This window comes from Limanda limanda, chromosome 1, assembly GCF_963576545.1.
Source record: "Limanda limanda chromosome 1, fLimLim1.1, whole genome shotgun sequence".
NCBI lineage: Eukaryota > Metazoa > Chordata > Actinopteri > Pleuronectiformes > Pleuronectidae > Limanda > Limanda limanda.
The window spans coordinates 8,153,077-8,168,669 of NC_083636.1; the positions used below are offsets into that span (position 1 = coordinate 8,153,077).

Sequence of the window (15,593 nt, forward strand, 5' to 3'; positions counted from 1 at the left end):
ATCACTGTATTACATTTATACAAAGGCACAGCCACGGTCAGTAGTTAAAGGCTGAGGTTCTAGATATTGCTATAATAAATCGATTTTACATTAAATGTATGATACTGATTTTACAATGACAGTCCTGCAAATGAACACTAAGAATGTAGTGATGTTCTTCTGTCTCTCGATAGTCACTAAATGTTGTGTTTGAGCTGAAATGATGCTCAATCCTGTGTATATATATATATATATATATATGTATACACAATCCTCTTACAATAGAGACCCTGTCGCTGGGGGGTGGATCAGCTCAATAACACAGTGTGTTGTGTAAACAAACAAACAAACACACAGAAGATGTTGTATGCTGGGATCATGTGGGAGGAGGGAACATGACAGTCACGTGTATAAACGGTCAAAACGGAAGCTGTAAAATAAGAAAAAAAACGCAAGAATTATTCTACAGCCTCCGTTTCCTCTGTGTTGACATTTACACCCGAGCGCGGCTGCCCGTCCCTCCCAGTCCAACAACGTGTAACGGCACGGAGTCCATTATCGGACAGACGTCGCGTTGAGAAATGTGCCTGTGGAAGAATGTGTTCCGTGTCTTTACCTGAAAATGGTGAATTCCGTGGGTTTCAAGGCGACCCTCCTGAGGTGCCAGGCCCTGCTCCGGATGCCCTCCTCCTCCTCCGCGTTCTATCCGCCCACCGGTGCAGCCTGAGACACGGGCTGCGACGGGCTCGCTCCTGGCTCCACACGCCCCGACAGAGAGACAGAACAACCGGGAGGAATGAAGAAATATCCCCCAAGAAAACACACGTTCACTCCTTCACACGGGTACCAGGGGGGGTCGAGCGGACAGAGACGCCGTGTGTGAGGCGGAGGACGCGGGGGAGAGTGAAGAGGAGGACCCGCTGCTGTCGACTGAGCAGGAGGAGTGTCAGGCTGCCGTCAGTGGAACACACGCAGCAAAGAACAACTTCCTGTGGCGTGTTGAGATAAAAGCGGACTTGAAGACTTTCAGAATAAGATTCGTCCCTTTTTTTAAAGCCCCTTTGTTCAAAAATAAGTAACAAACACGTTACCTACATTTACCAGGTTATATCGTGGTTTATTCAATCATATGGTAATAGTAATGAAAATAGTGTCTTTTTTTGAAAGGTCTATTCTCTGCTGTGCCTTATTGGTCATTTCATGTCTTCAGAGCAACATGGAACACAGGCCCAAAGCTAGGATCTCATTTCAAAATAAACACAATGATCCTTGATATAATTTTCACAACAAATAAGATTATTCTTTATATTTTTAACTGTCTCATTTTCCTGTTAAAAGGTTATTGTGTCATCAGAAAATATGACTTTCTTTACCTAATTTCATTTAATTTATCTTTGACTTGAGGAGTATTGAAGGATTAATCATTTAAGACAGAATCTGTGGATCAGGCTGAAACACAGAACCATAAAGTTGCATTAAGTCTAATTATTGGTTTTATGGCGCCGTCTACTGGACAAAAGCTGCACCTTTCAAGAATGACTGTGGTGTAATTGTTTAAAATTGGAAATATAGACTATAAATACAATTTTTATTTATCCTCTGAAAATGCAAACTGTCATTGTTAAATCACATGCTGGAATTTCTTATTTGAGGTTTAACTGTGTCAATATTTCGCAATAATATTAATCTTACAACTTTTAAAATAAAGGCATGAATGCATCTTTTATTGGTCGCAGTGTTCCAAATAACCAACACATACTCATAACATAACATTTTAGACATTTATACTCGTGACATAAATTCATTGGGTTATGTTATGACTTGATTGATAGTTTGAGAATTTCCGCTCTGAGCTTTGATGAAACTGGAAGCAGGGATGTGAAATGAAGATAAACGAAACAATAGTATCTTCGTTTGAATCATTTACTTTCTGCTGTCCCTTATTAGTCATTTCCTGTCTTCAGAGCAAAGCGAAAAATAGTCCCATAGCTATGACCTCATGTAAAAAGAAAATAGAAAAATAATCTAAAAAGGTTGCTTATAAAAATAAAAAAAAACATCTTTAATATATTTCAGTTGTATATTTTAAGATTACCCATGAAATATCTTTTGAGTTAATTTGCCGGAATATAAAATGAATAGCAGTAAAAATCTTAGTTTCAAGTTGGAAATCAGAATTTTGTGAGTATTTCGCTTCTCTTGACCCAATTTCATTAAATTTGATTTAAGGATGAATAATTGTAACCATAGAAACAAAGTACCAAAGACTTGTGTTAAGCAGAATTTATTTGGGCTGCACACCGCCATCAGCTGGACAAAAGCTGAAGCTGCAAGAATTATTGTACTGCAATTGATCAACATTGTTCAGACAGACTTTACATACATGTTGACAAAGATTATTATTTAAATCTGTCCTGGTTAAATTACAAAGCCTGCAGTGGCTGCTGCATCATGTCCTGCTCTACCACATCCCACAGCTGTTCTCTTGCATTAAGATGAAATGAAGGGGAGGCCGCTGAGTGTCACTTCATCATGTTCATAAAACCTTTTCCTTTGTGACACTATACATGTTTATGCTGGAACTACATAGTGTTTAGAAGAAGGTACATTGTGGCTATAAAGGGATGGTCAGCTACACTTAAATATCCAGAGGCCCCAAAACCATTACTATCACTGTTGAAGGTTTGCTGAGAAATGTCTTGATCTTAGTGTTCAATATGAGGATGCATGTTACACCTGCACTGTGTTCATAATAAACTGGTTTTCACAGGACATCTTACAGTGTGTGTTTGCATCCATACCTCCAGGCCATGTGGGGACTTGAACATTACAACCTGGGTGTTTGTTGGTATCTGTCAAACAACATTCGATTTACCATGTAGTGACCACATATACACATATAAAAGATAAATGAGACAATGCTGTGGTGTATTTGTGCAAGTATACAAAGATGACATATAAAATTTAATATAAGCTCCAGGGAGGGATTGTGCAATATGTTGTCTAAGTAGACACTAGACAGTGGATGGAGCAAAGTACAGTTAGTATGATTATTTTCTATCTGCAGTTTGTATTTCAGGACTTTGCATTGACTTCCATTAATTTTTGTCAAAACCTTATCACCTTAACCATGACCACTTCGTAGCTGACTCTAAACTTAACTTTACCAAGTTTAACAAAAGCTAATACAAACCAAACACACAACTTACTTCTGACTCCACCTCCTACAGAGTGTACGTGTGTGTGTGTGTTTGTGTGGTCATCATCTAACCTCTGTCCCACTTTCTCCTCGGGACTGATCTGGACCTGGCTGCAGGATGTCTCGGGCTGCGGACAGACTCAAACTGCTGATCCATCATCTGGATCGACCACAAGCTGCGATCGTATCCTTTCATTTGCACGGTGATATTATTATGTCCCACCGGAGCTCCACGGGACCGAGCAGACCGACCCCCTGTCAGCGGGGAACCGAGCTCCGCAGCCCCGGTGCGGCCGGCGGGCCTCCGTCCACAGAAACAGGAGGGTTGAGGTTTGAGCATTTTGCGGGTTTTACTAAACTGTGTCTCGGTCTCAGTCACATCAAGTCTCCTTTAATATGTCTTTCTATATCTGAGGCATTAGCTGAAGTAGCTCAGAAGGCTAACCTGTCCGTTCACAACCCGTTATATGCTACTAGCCTTTATCCTAACAAGCTAACGTAAACATGTTTCCTGTGTTTTGATTCTCACGCAGCTTAAACGATGTTAGACAGAACGTGCATCGAGTGTTTACACCATGACTTGTCAAGAACAACAAAGCAGCAGCATGATGTGCTACGGAAGTTAGGGTTAGGGTCCTGCTTACTAGACATGCATTAGAATACTTCAACTTGGACAAACTGTAGCAGCTGAGATATTAACAAACAGAAGAGATCACATCACTAGAGATCATATAAATCAACAAGAAGTCATCATATGAATTTTATACGGATCTATTTTAATTGTAATTTGACCCGATTAAATGTTTGTATGCTTTATAACAACCTTGATTGTGTTATTGTTTCATGTAGCTGTACTTATGCTTTAATTTTATTCATTCAATTTATCTTATTTGATTTTTAACAAAGCATTTTTAGTTGCATTTAATGGATGAAAGGTGCTATCAAAATAAAATGTGTTATTATCATATTATTATCACATGTTAAAGTGTGGAGAGCCCGGCTGGTTTTAACATTTAACTGAGGGGGTTGATATCTGGGGACAGATGGGAAATCTCTTTCTCTGAGACATTTTGAACTGTGGCCTCGTTCCTTAACCGTTTTTTCTCCAGCGTGCAGCACCGACCTCGGCTCAAACCTTCACCCACAGCAGCCAGCCACACAGACTGAGGTGAGATCCACCTTTAGTTTGAAGGGACTCCTACATTCTGTTGCAGCATTTGGCAGCTTCAGCAGTTGCCTCAGGGCAAAGGTTCTTGTACCAGACAAGCTTGTTATCATTCACCTCTGACACAGTTTTACATCAGCAGACAGCTGTGCCTTTCTGGTACAAGTGACAACTAGAACTGTCAAGTTGTTTTTATGTAGTGTAGACGCAGAGTAGTATGAAACAGAGATGAACAGAGGCACCGATGTTGTTGCTTTTTCATTGTAAATCTAATAAGACTTTCAATGCACAGTGTCTGTCAATCAATCCCCTCTGAGAAAAATTCCACAACAGCTTTCAACGGGCCGACACGCAGGGAGCTTCAGTTGTGCTCACTGTCACTTTGTCTTTGGCAGATACACCTTAGAGACGGACCTGCTGAGCCCAGAGCAGCGACTCTTCTATGAGGAAAATGGCTTCATCCTCATCAAGAACCTGGTGTCGGAGGAGGACATCGACAAGTTCAGGTGACCATCACAAACTCTGGCACCTGCGAAGGAAACAGAGCTTTATAACAAGTGTATGAACTCATAATATTAAGAGTAGTAACTGTAACACAGTCCCCTATGATGAAAACAGTTTCTTAAGAAGTCCCTCAGATGTGCTGTCTGTTAAAAAGTTCTACGCACATTCTGCAGGATGGAGTTTGAACGCATCTGTCGACAGAGTGTGAAAGTTCCCGGCTTGGTGGTGATGAAGGATGTGGCAATCGTCAAGTCAGAGTTCCTCCAGGATCAGAGGGCCGTCTCCAAACTCCAGGACTTCACAGAGGATCCCGAGCTGTTCCGGTACTGCAACTTACCACAGGTACATACACTGGTGGTAGGATGTTCAACACTTCTTTCCAACAATACTTAAAGTTTGGTACCTTTCCATTATTGTCAAATTAGTTATGGGGCACAAAGCCGCTATTTGTAAACTTTTTATTTATTTTTAAACTGGGCCCGTGTTTATTTTCCACAGGCAAAAACTTATTTTTGATTGAAAAGCAACTTAAAATTTGAAATAATTCAAACCCAAACACTAACAAACCAAACCTTGGCTTTTTGTGTTAGATCCTGAAGCATGTGGAGTGTTTCACTGGACCAAACATCATGGCCATGCACACCATGCTGATCAACAAACCTCCTGATGCAGGTACGGAGCGAGGAGATCACTTTATCTGAGGTGAACCGATTTGTCGATTAATCATCAAATTGATCAGCATAAAATTCAGCAATTTGTCCAGCTGATTTGCTGTATATGATCATTAACTCAATATTTGTGGGCTGTGGAGACTTTCCCATAACACTAGGGGGCAGCACCAACAGGTTCCATGGTGTAATGGTTAGCACTCTGGACTCTGAATCCAGCGATCCGAGTTCAAATCTCGGTGGAACCTTATTTAGGCAGTGGTCAGGTATCTAGAAGCTGCTTTTGGGAAGTAACTATTCAACCACGTAATTAAATCTGTAATGTTTACAAGCCCACTAAATATCACAACCCACACAAAACCAGTCGGAGACTTTATCCTAGTGACGCAACATATCGTTAGACGTAGCGATCAGAAGATGGTGAATTGAGGCTATAATTGGATGAACATGGTCTGCAACAATACTTAAATAGGGTGTGGCATTCAAACCATGATTGACTGTGCCAAGAAAACATTCTCCACAGCATTACACCAGCAGCAGACTGCACTATTGACACCACTGACATTTAGCAGAGATGGGTCCATGTTGCTGAAGTCCAACTCTGATCCCATCATGTGTGACAGCAGAAATCCACATTCACCACACAAGTCTTCATCTATTCCAGCCTTTTTCCAACTTTGATTGTGCTGAGTTACTTCACCCTCCACAACACCAGTTGGCAGTAGGGGCATGATTGAGATTTTCAGCGATCCGAGTTAAAAAAAATCTCTGTGGGACCTGAGTTTTGAAATTTGACTCTAATATTGTAACGAATATATGTGTACCCAACCCTCCTCAAAACTTTACATAACATATGTATATTTTCACAGCCTGGACAGCCGAGTGGTCTGACAGGTCATAGAACAAACAATCATCATCCATCCATTATCTATACCACTTGTCCTTTAAGGCAGGGGTGGGTCGGGGCCACATCTTTCGAGGGCCATAATAAAGTACTTTTTATTATAAACACATATAGGCACACTGGCTTGCATTTTACGTACACGAAGAAATTATAATTTATACATTTTCCTGGCCGGCTCAAAACAGCCTTGGCGGCTGACCATTCCTGGCCAGTCCCCATTGCTCAAGTCCTTGTGCAAAAAATATTGCTACTTGACATTATGGGTCAAATTAGTAATCTGGTGTGTGTCCTGTGTTCCAGGTAAGAAGACGTCCCGTCACCCGATGCATCAGGATCTGCACTACTTCCCGTTCCGACCGGCCGACCAGATTGTCTGCTCTTGGACGGCGATGGAGAAAGTGAACAGGCAGAACGGCTGCTTGGTCGTCCTGCCAGGAACTCACATGGGCACGCTGAAGGAGCACGACTACCCCGAGTGGGAGGTACACAAACACACACAAACAGCACTGCCAGAAGCGTGACCACACCAGCACACACACACATGTACAGTACCTCAGCACTGTGTCTGTCCTCAGGGTGGGGTGAACAAGATGTATCACGGTGTACGAGGCTATGACTCCCAGCACCAGAGGGTGCACCTGGAGATGGAGAAGGGTGACACCGTCTTCTTCCACCCGCTGCTCATCCATGGCTCCGGCATGAATCAGACCCAGGGCTTCCGCAAGGTACGACATTACCCTCAATGCACCTGGTGTTCTAGCGCTTCCCAGAACAAACATCCTGTAGAGTCACAGGGTTTATAAGCTTCTATTTATCTGAATTAAAAACCACAAATTGCATTGGTAGATATGATTTAAAAAGTATTATGAAATCAAAGGCACTTGTGTGTGATCCTGTGTGACAATGTGTGGTTGTTTCCAGGCCATCTCCTGTCACTACGCCAGCGCTGAGTGTTATTACATCGACGTGAAAGGAACCACACAGGAAAACATAGAAAAGGAGGTGAAGGAGATTGCGTCCAGGAAGTATGCTGTGGACGAAATCTCATTCAAGGTCAGAGATTTACATTCATATTACTATTCTTACTGTTATTCATATACTTTGAAGCAATGGTACGTGTAACAGACTCCTGGATTTTGAGGTGTTTTATACAGGATGACAACACAACTATAAAAGCCACCACAGAACTACAAATGCCACTCAATAGAAGTTACTTTCTGCGGTCAAGCCCGTTGCCTCTTAACACGCGACAACACAAATGAAGAAGCGACAACAGATCTGCAAAAGTGATAACACAAATGCAAAAACCACAACACAAAGACAAAAGCCTCAACACAAATACAGAAATTAGAGCAACACAAGGGTTACTAAGCATTCAGTGTGAGAATGTGATGTGATGGCTAAAAAATGGGCTTCACAGTCTTCCCTATTTTCACAAAAAAACTGTTTAATAAAAATGACTTTCTACTTAAGTGTTGATATTGAGCGTCTAAGCTCCGGTCTGAAAATGATTGCTTAATTATTGTAAAAAGGCATAATTAAAAAAACAAAGAAAGTTAATCTTATCTTTCCTCTACAGGATACCTGGGCTTTCAGAGGTCGTCTGGTGCAGGGAGAGAGGATTTCACTGTGAGGACGCCATTAATCAGAAGACGGAAGATGACAGCAGAATGACCAGTCACTGAGCTGAGAGGAGAGTAGGTTAATATAGTGCTGAGCTTCTTAAAGTAAAACCCCTAAATTCCTTTTGCAGAGGAGGAATTAAGACTACTTACTGTACAATTTAATCATGCTCAGAAGAGTTGGGAGATTTATTCTGGAAAAGGTTATGTGGTCCTAACAGAAAATATAAAGACAGGGAATCAGATTTAAAGGAAATATATACAATTTACCTCTTCAGAGTTCGCAGCACAAAATAAAGCTAAATTAGCAATTTAAAAAAACCAGACCTGTTTGGAACAATGGAAAAAGCTGTAATTCACCAAAATCTTCAAAGAAAGGGATGTTAAGTGAGAAGAAATAGGCCTGAGAAAGACTAGTGGTACGTTGCTTTGATGGGAAAAATGAGAATTGCTGACTGGCTGATTAAATCACTAACATGGGTTATGATATATCTCTAAGAACTGATAAGCAGAACTGAAATTCAACTTGGGATTTGGTTCAGAGTTTAGGATCTCGACCCCAGCCTTGACCGTTTAAAGTGCCTTATAAACGTATCACTGTGTAAATCGTCTTGTTTCTGTTGATTGATAAGTGTTTGTCAACGAGTGAGTGGGTTTTAATATTGTTTGTATGATAATTATAAAGTTTTAATAGGATTAATAATAAAAAATTGCTGCTATAATTATGACACTTTGCTTTGATTTTCTCTACAGTTTCTGACAAAGCTGCCACTTTGACCTGTGTAACGTGGTTTAATATTATAATGTTCCCTCGTGCCCATAAGATAAAATACTATACGTCAACAATTTGATACAGTTATACTTTATATACACTATGTATATGCATATATAGCGGCAAGAAAAAGTACATGAGGGTTAGTTCACATCCGCAGATCTAATGTAAGTGAAGGGATTCCTGTCTACAGTTAGTTTATGCTGATGCTATTAGCTGAGGGTTGCACGTGCTGTTTCCATCCTGCACTGAAAAAATTTGTACGATGTATTCACTTTTGACAGGAATAATGATTAGTGTGTAAATGGTTCAAATAGATTATGATGTGAACACATTTAAGTACAAATTTATACATTAATGCAAGTAATTCCAAATAATTAACTTACTTCTCTTCCCACTGTCTGTATATTATAGTGGTATATTGTGTTAAATCAAGTGAGTAAGGGACAGTAAAAAGCATTGACCACAGTCAAAGTACATGTTATAGTACATTTTTCATTCTAGGTACTTCTTATCACCCTGAAGTTTGTTTGTGGTAATTTTTCTGATACGTTTTGTAAGTTTGGCCTTACCCCTCACCCAATGTTGACACACAAATGCACAAAAGTTCCCATTTAATAATTAAACACCAGCAAGCAAAATACGAGGATACATTTTGCACATGCATATTCGCATAAATACACTAATGCACACACAGCAAATAGTTTCACTCTCACTCAGGCTCATTTGCTGCTAAATATGCCCCAGACTCCAGATCTGAACACAGTGGCCCTTCGTCCCTGCCCAGTTTCCTTTCCTTGAAACTGTTCCCCAGTTTCAAGTGTCTTTGGTAGTTTTTCCTCACTCTGGTTGATGGTTCCAGACGGAGGACACTGCATCTCGTGCAGATTGTGAAGCCCTATGTCGTGAATGGTGAACTGAAACACACTTCAGATTGAACTACAACACTCACAGTCAAGGAGCGATCCACAGAAACCTACTGTGTGTACCGAGCATCTCTCAACTTCATGATGAAGCATTAAACACAGGTTAGTACAGGTCTATGCTGCCTTCTGGGATCATACACATCTGGAGCTTTAACAAATGGGTTCAGGTGTTACCACCTCTACACATTCAACCTGTTAAATACACGTCATTCACTTAGAAACACAACAACGCACACAGAGCATTTCTGAGTCTGTTAAATTATAATATGTCATTAAAGAGTGGCAACAGTTACACATTATATATTCCTTTTAAGGAGATTTAGGATTGATTTCAGCTTTAAACCTTTGTGAGTGAATCTTGTAAAACAACCTTTTGACCTAAGTTTGAATTGAATGAAGATCAACAACTGGTTTCTACTTTAAAAAAATAAAAAATCTCCTCAATCCATTATTCCTCCTTTACCTCCTTGATTTCTTCTTTTTCCAATCCCTTGGGAGATTGAAATTCCAGCAGCCCTCCTCCCCTCTCTGAGCCTTTCTCCCTTTTCCATCTCCTCCCACTCCCTCTCTTCCCTTCCCTCCCTCATCTTCCTCTCCTCTCCCATTTGAGTTAGGTGCACTGTTTAAGTCCAGTACGGTCTCACCTGGCTCTGTCAACATGTCCTGGACTCGAGTGATTGTCCTCTCTGCGCTCACCACCCTCCTCATCCTCACCTGTGAGTATTGTGTGTGGGAGGAGTGGGGACTGGGAAGGGTGGGGGAAGGAGGGTATCTGGGGATTTTACATCTTCAGGGGAGATAAGCTGAAGTGGTTTGAGCATATAAAGCACCATATATGGATATGTGCTGTCACTCTTTAGTATTTAAATTAATATTTATTAAGCCGGGAGGACTTTTGACTTTAACTTCATCTTTTAATATATGAGTTAATTTGTTGATTTCAACATTATTTGTGAGCTGCACTGCTAAATGTTGCTGATTTGATTCAATTCCGTTTGAAGATTTTTAGTTTGTAAAGTGAAATTTTGAAGATGGCTTCGCAATTATGGATAAAATACCTCTGCCAAGGAGTTCTTAAGTTTTTACCTCCGTCCATTCAGTTGTTTGTGTGTAAGAAAGTTAACACAAAAACTACTGAATGGATTTACACAATTCTTGGCCATTATAGTTTTCATCTGATACTAATATGTGTAATGAAATAAAGAATATTTCATGACGAGACTTTTGTTTGGCTGTCAAGATCAATTTGTTAGATGCATGGGGTTTTGTGTACAATTGGTCTCTTATCACTGGGATAAAAAGACAAAATCCAAAACGCTAAATAAAAGTTTCTCCTTTTGCCCTTAGTCTCCAGTGAGGTGGAAAACGCTGCAGTACGGGACGACTCTAAACCAGCCGACCACAAAGGTGGCACCAGTTCTACACTTTTCACTATTTCACATGACTTTGACTTTGTCTTCCACGTGTGACATTAAACATGTGATCTGACCCTCAGGCGCAGCACGGCAGGTGTTCATGCCCGAGTCGGACGCCTCCAACTTCTTCAAACGGCGCGGTCGCCGTTCGGTCCAATACTATGAGTTCCAAGGTGAGGCTGAGATAAAGGCTGCTGCTGCCTGCCAGAAAGATGTTGTTTCTAATTGTCTGCTACAGATAACAGATACTCTTTATTCAATTTCAACTGGAAAAGCCTAAATTCCCGTTTGATAATGGCCCACATGTCTTCATGTTAACGATCAACACAGACAGTGGATGTATTTTTCATAAAATGATGGCAAATATTTGGGATCATCTGACTCTGCACCTAACAGACAAGTTTAACTCAAGCAGTATTATTTCTCTTTAAGAACTTCTTTCATCTTAGAATCTTATAAGGTCGTGTCTGTCAGCTCAGTGGCAGAACACCAGCAGGATCTTGACTGAGTGGTTTGGTGGTGAAGAGGAGATGAGGGTCGTCAGTGGCGTTTATTCATATTTGGTTTTCTATTTGTGGTTGAGTTGCCCAAACACTGCCCGAGTGGTTGATGTGGCCACACTGGGCAGCCTACACTACGGCAGGATTGCCCAGAACGTGTGTATGTGAGTTTGGGGGAGTTTTGCTTTGTTGGTTTGTGGTTGAAAGTCTGAAGATTATGAAAGTTGGAGGTTTTGACTGCGAGCTGGGAAAGTTCAAGAGAGAAACACAGACAGAGGAGGGGAATCTGAGGCAGGTGCTTCAGTAGCTGCTCACACACACATGCACCCCCGAGTTGGAGGCTGCAGAAGGAGTCACAGGGTACTATGGAGCAGGCTGTCCTTCTCTGCTTCTCTGTACAATAAGCTCATTCTTCCACTGCCAGCATCAGCATGATACACACACCGACACACACACACACTAGAGGTGTTGCAGGAGAATTCATACCAACACCATGTGCTTCTAAATCAATCTTCCACAAACTAAAGGCAGATTCGGGCAGTCGTTTAATGGAGATGAAAGCATGGAAAGGGCCACACTTGCCAATATTCAGCAGACAGCATTTCTTTCCATCTTTTCATTCAAGCGTCTCTTTGTGAACTCCTCTCTTTTCTGCTGGAAAACCCATCAGAGAAGCATATGTGCCCCTGAAGAGGCCTCCGGAGACGGGGCTGCGGGTCAGTTCGTCTTGCCCGCCAATCGAAGCACCAAACAGGGTCTTGGCTTTGAAAACACAGACCCACATTCCTGAGGAAAGGTGGATTGTGTACCTTACCAGCCCAGTCCATGAGAATGGTGTGTGTGTGCGCGCGTGTGTGTGTGTGTGTGTATGTGTGTGTGTGTGTGTGTGAAAGGGACCTTGAATTGTTATGCTTGTGATGTGCAGTAGCTAAGGCAAACATTTAAGGAGCATTTACAAAAGACCATTATTGATCAAGAAAAAGTATTAGATTGCACACCATTATTTAAAGCTAGGGTTGGTGATCCTGTAAAAGATAGCTAGAGCAGGCTAAACAGCTGTAATGCAACCATTACAACACACTCTCCGTACTGGCCCCACCACGATTTGGCAATGCAGACGTTTCAGTCTTAAAGTGGTGAAACGACCTAATGACTTTAAAAAGGGCGCGGAATCAACTAATACTTCAAAATAATATGAATGTTTAGTGTTGTGTGGTTCTTATGTGATGTGCTAATATTCTACGAGTTGGTGTGAGGGTGGACGTGAGCCATGTCCTGCAGTGCGACAAGCCACTAATCAATGTGAGACACAAGTTTGCAGAGTAGACGCAGATCTGTGTTTACATGGAACGACGCGTTGTATTTCCTACATTTATAAGCTGATTATTAAATTGAGGGAAAAACACTGACAGAGTAGTAATGTCTAATATATACAGTGGCTGATTTAGATGGTTTTCCAGTAATCGAATGGTTAATAAGACTTTGGCTCTACATCCATCTTAGCAATGTTTTGGGCCAAATGTGAACCAGGCCAGCAACTGAGGCGTCAAGGTTGTTTAAGGAGGGAACAGAAAATGTCTTCACCCGTTTCATCGATCAGTATCATGAGTGGGTGTACACAGATGACACTATCCTCTTCTTCTCTCTGCAGCTGAGCAGAGGGTACGCCTTCAAAAGGACGAGCAGAGGAGGGAGTACAACGAGGAGCAGAGGAATGAGTATGAGAACTACGTCGAAGAGGAGCGTGATGGTAAGACCTGGATTTGGCTGCTTTTGGTTCCGAAGAGTGGAGGTAGAACAAGTGAAAACAACTTTCTATAGGTATGACATAAAAAAGAAGCCACCATCCATCTGTCCCTCATTTCCTCCCCTTCTACAGAGGGCTGGAAATACCAATGTTTAAGATTAGATTTTGTCCGGATCTTGGATGAACCCCTCGGCACCCATGAGCCTGTGGGCTGCAGCAGACTCCACACTGATTGAAAGTGTTAATTTGTGGTTGACCCCAGACCGACAATCTTCTCTGTGGTTGTCTGTCAGCAAGATAAAGTTGGAGCAACAGTTTCTAAAATAAGAACTGCTAACCACAAACATGTGACAGCTTTTATGCGGTTTTATGTTAGAGACACAGTGTTTGGGGTAACAAGTTATTTTAGGAAAAAAGATCTGCTCCAGTTGAAGGAAGACAACTGATCGCCTTCCATCAAGACTCTGTCAAATTTCTGTTTTCTGTTTTTGGTTAAGATGACGATCCATTCAAGCATCTGTAGCAGGCACATATTCATACATTGGTCCCTATGCTAAATAAAAAGCCCCTAGGGTTAAGTTTAGGGTCAGTGCATGTACTACTTCAGCATGAATAGAGAAAAAAACCCTTGTTATTCTGAATTAAAATAATTATATTCAAAGATGCCTACCCCATTGCAGTCCCAAAAGCAGAAAGAAACTTTAGCTTTTTCAAATTGAACATTAACAAGTGATGTTGGCTTTGCCACGATTTTGTTAGTGGGTCGTTGACACAAGCAGTTGCAGTTGGTTTCACCAAATGGAAGATATCAGAAATTTCCAATATGGAGATAAATTGCTTTTTACTTATCTGCTTGTAAACAGTCTGTACGATCATGTGTTATCGTAATAATGCGGTTTTACAAACAGTCAAGTGCACCTACCTAAATGCTACCATTTTCGAGGACTATTATTTAATCTTAATGATATTTTAGCGAAAAATGTATATTATGGTTTTCAAATACATTTAATCGAATCGGCAATAAAACATTTATATGACATATTAGCAAACTATTACCGATACGTGTAGTTAAAGAACAGTTAGAGTTAGAGTTACTTTAAAAATATTGATTATAGCTGCTCTAATTGAACGTTTGTTTTCCACAGAGATAAATGAGCGATCGAGGGAGACGAACGAGCAGCTGAGGGAGTATCACTACGACGGCTTTTATCCCCGCTCCCAGTGGTTCCACTGAGAACACCTGCTGGTGTGGAAGCTACAGCGCCTCTCACTGGGGCAGCAGTGGTACTGCCACTGTGACACGTTGAGAGCCAGTGCAAAAAGTTGTACTGTATTTTTTCTACTTTAATCTGCAGGATGAAATTTTTCTTTTGCTTTATTTTTTATACAGCCTAAACAGTTCAATATGTGTCTCCATGTTAAACTGTAAAGTGCATTTAAAGTGCACTTTTTGAATTGAAGCTAAATGTTTTCATCAATGTTTTGCATGCTTGTTTTTATACCTTTTACACACATACGTGGTTATATACAGTGTCCTTCAGTCAGCCTGAGAGTGACGTCATTACTTTAAGTGTAAATGACAAATAAAGGGGAATTTCCTCATTACCAGGCCACTGTTTTGACTCAAGCGAGCACTGTCTGGTATTTGGAGAATTTAAAGGGAGGGAGGTGGTTTGGAATAAAAGAGAAGACGAGGTGAGCTGCAGAAGTCATCAGGCGGAAATTCATTCCACATTCCAGAGTGGAAATATTAGACTGGGTAGAGAGGTAGAGAGAGGAGGAAGAAAAAAAGCAGCAGCAGGGTAATGACCCGAAAATTAACTTGACTCTTGACTCTGAATAATTACATATATCCCAAAACTTGATTTCATATCTATACTATGATTCCACCTCAGATCTCTCCTGTTTTAAGACCGTTGGCTCGGAGACTTGAGCGAGTGCCACTTGGCCTCTGCAGTCATCGCTCCAACACATGGTGCGTGTTAGTGGGTGTTTGTGTCCCATCACTGGAGACTGGTTCAGTCCCCATGACCCAAATATATCAGTTCAGAACTATTAACGGAGTAATAACTCACAATAATGATTCCTCACTAATGTGATACAAAAATAAGTTGGATATATAAGCAAACTGCCTTATTTTTACATTCTTAGTATCTTAACTTCCATCCAATATTGATGAAAATCATAAAAAC

At 41.0% G+C, this 15,593-nt stretch overlaps 3 protein-coding genes and 1 non-coding gene across 4 annotated transcripts in view; 3 read left to right on the plus strand and 1 right to left on the minus strand.

The window, feature by feature from the left end:
* Positions 1–902, minus strand: part of cdk17 (cyclin dependent kinase 17) — a 33,037-nt gene extending 32,135 nt beyond the window's left edge. The window contains exon 1 of the mRNA XM_061093892.1: positions 596–902. The gene's annotated coding sequence lies outside the window, so the exon portion shown is untranslated. The remainder of the gene's footprint in view (positions 1–595) is intronic.
* A 2,339-nt stretch (positions 903–3,241) lies between these two features.
* phyh (phytanoyl-CoA 2-hydroxylase) lies at positions 3,242–8,763 on the plus strand. Its single transcript, XM_061068930.1, has 9 exons — positions 3,242–3,362; positions 4,288–4,346; positions 4,739–4,849; positions 5,021–5,189; positions 5,438–5,519; positions 6,720–6,901; positions 6,995–7,144; positions 7,341–7,472; positions 7,999–8,763. Exons 1-9 carry the CDS (start codon positions 3,297–3,299, stop codon positions 8,050–8,052), a joined length of 1,005 nt encoding a protein of 334 aa, XP_060924913.1. The 5' UTR covers positions 3,242–3,296; the 3' UTR covers positions 8,053–8,763.
* trnaq-cug (transfer RNA glutamine (anticodon CUG)) lies at positions 5,692–5,763 on the plus strand. Its single transcript has one exon. It is a non-coding gene; the product is annotated as a tRNA-Gln (tRNA).
* Positions 8,764–8,845: 82 nt separating the features above from the next.
* Positions 8,846–15,006, plus strand: ucmaa (upper zone of growth plate and cartilage matrix associated a). Its single transcript, XM_061068941.1, has 6 exons — positions 8,846–9,841; positions 10,354–10,455; positions 11,087–11,146; positions 11,235–11,327; positions 13,306–13,404; positions 14,547–15,006. The coding sequence occupies exons 2-6, from the start codon at positions 10,398–10,400 to the stop codon at positions 14,633–14,635; spliced, it is 399 nt and encodes a 132-aa protein (XP_060924924.1). The 5' UTR covers positions 8,846–9,841; positions 10,354–10,397; the 3' UTR covers positions 14,636–15,006.
* The last annotated feature ends 587 nt before the right edge of the window (positions 15,007–15,593 follow it).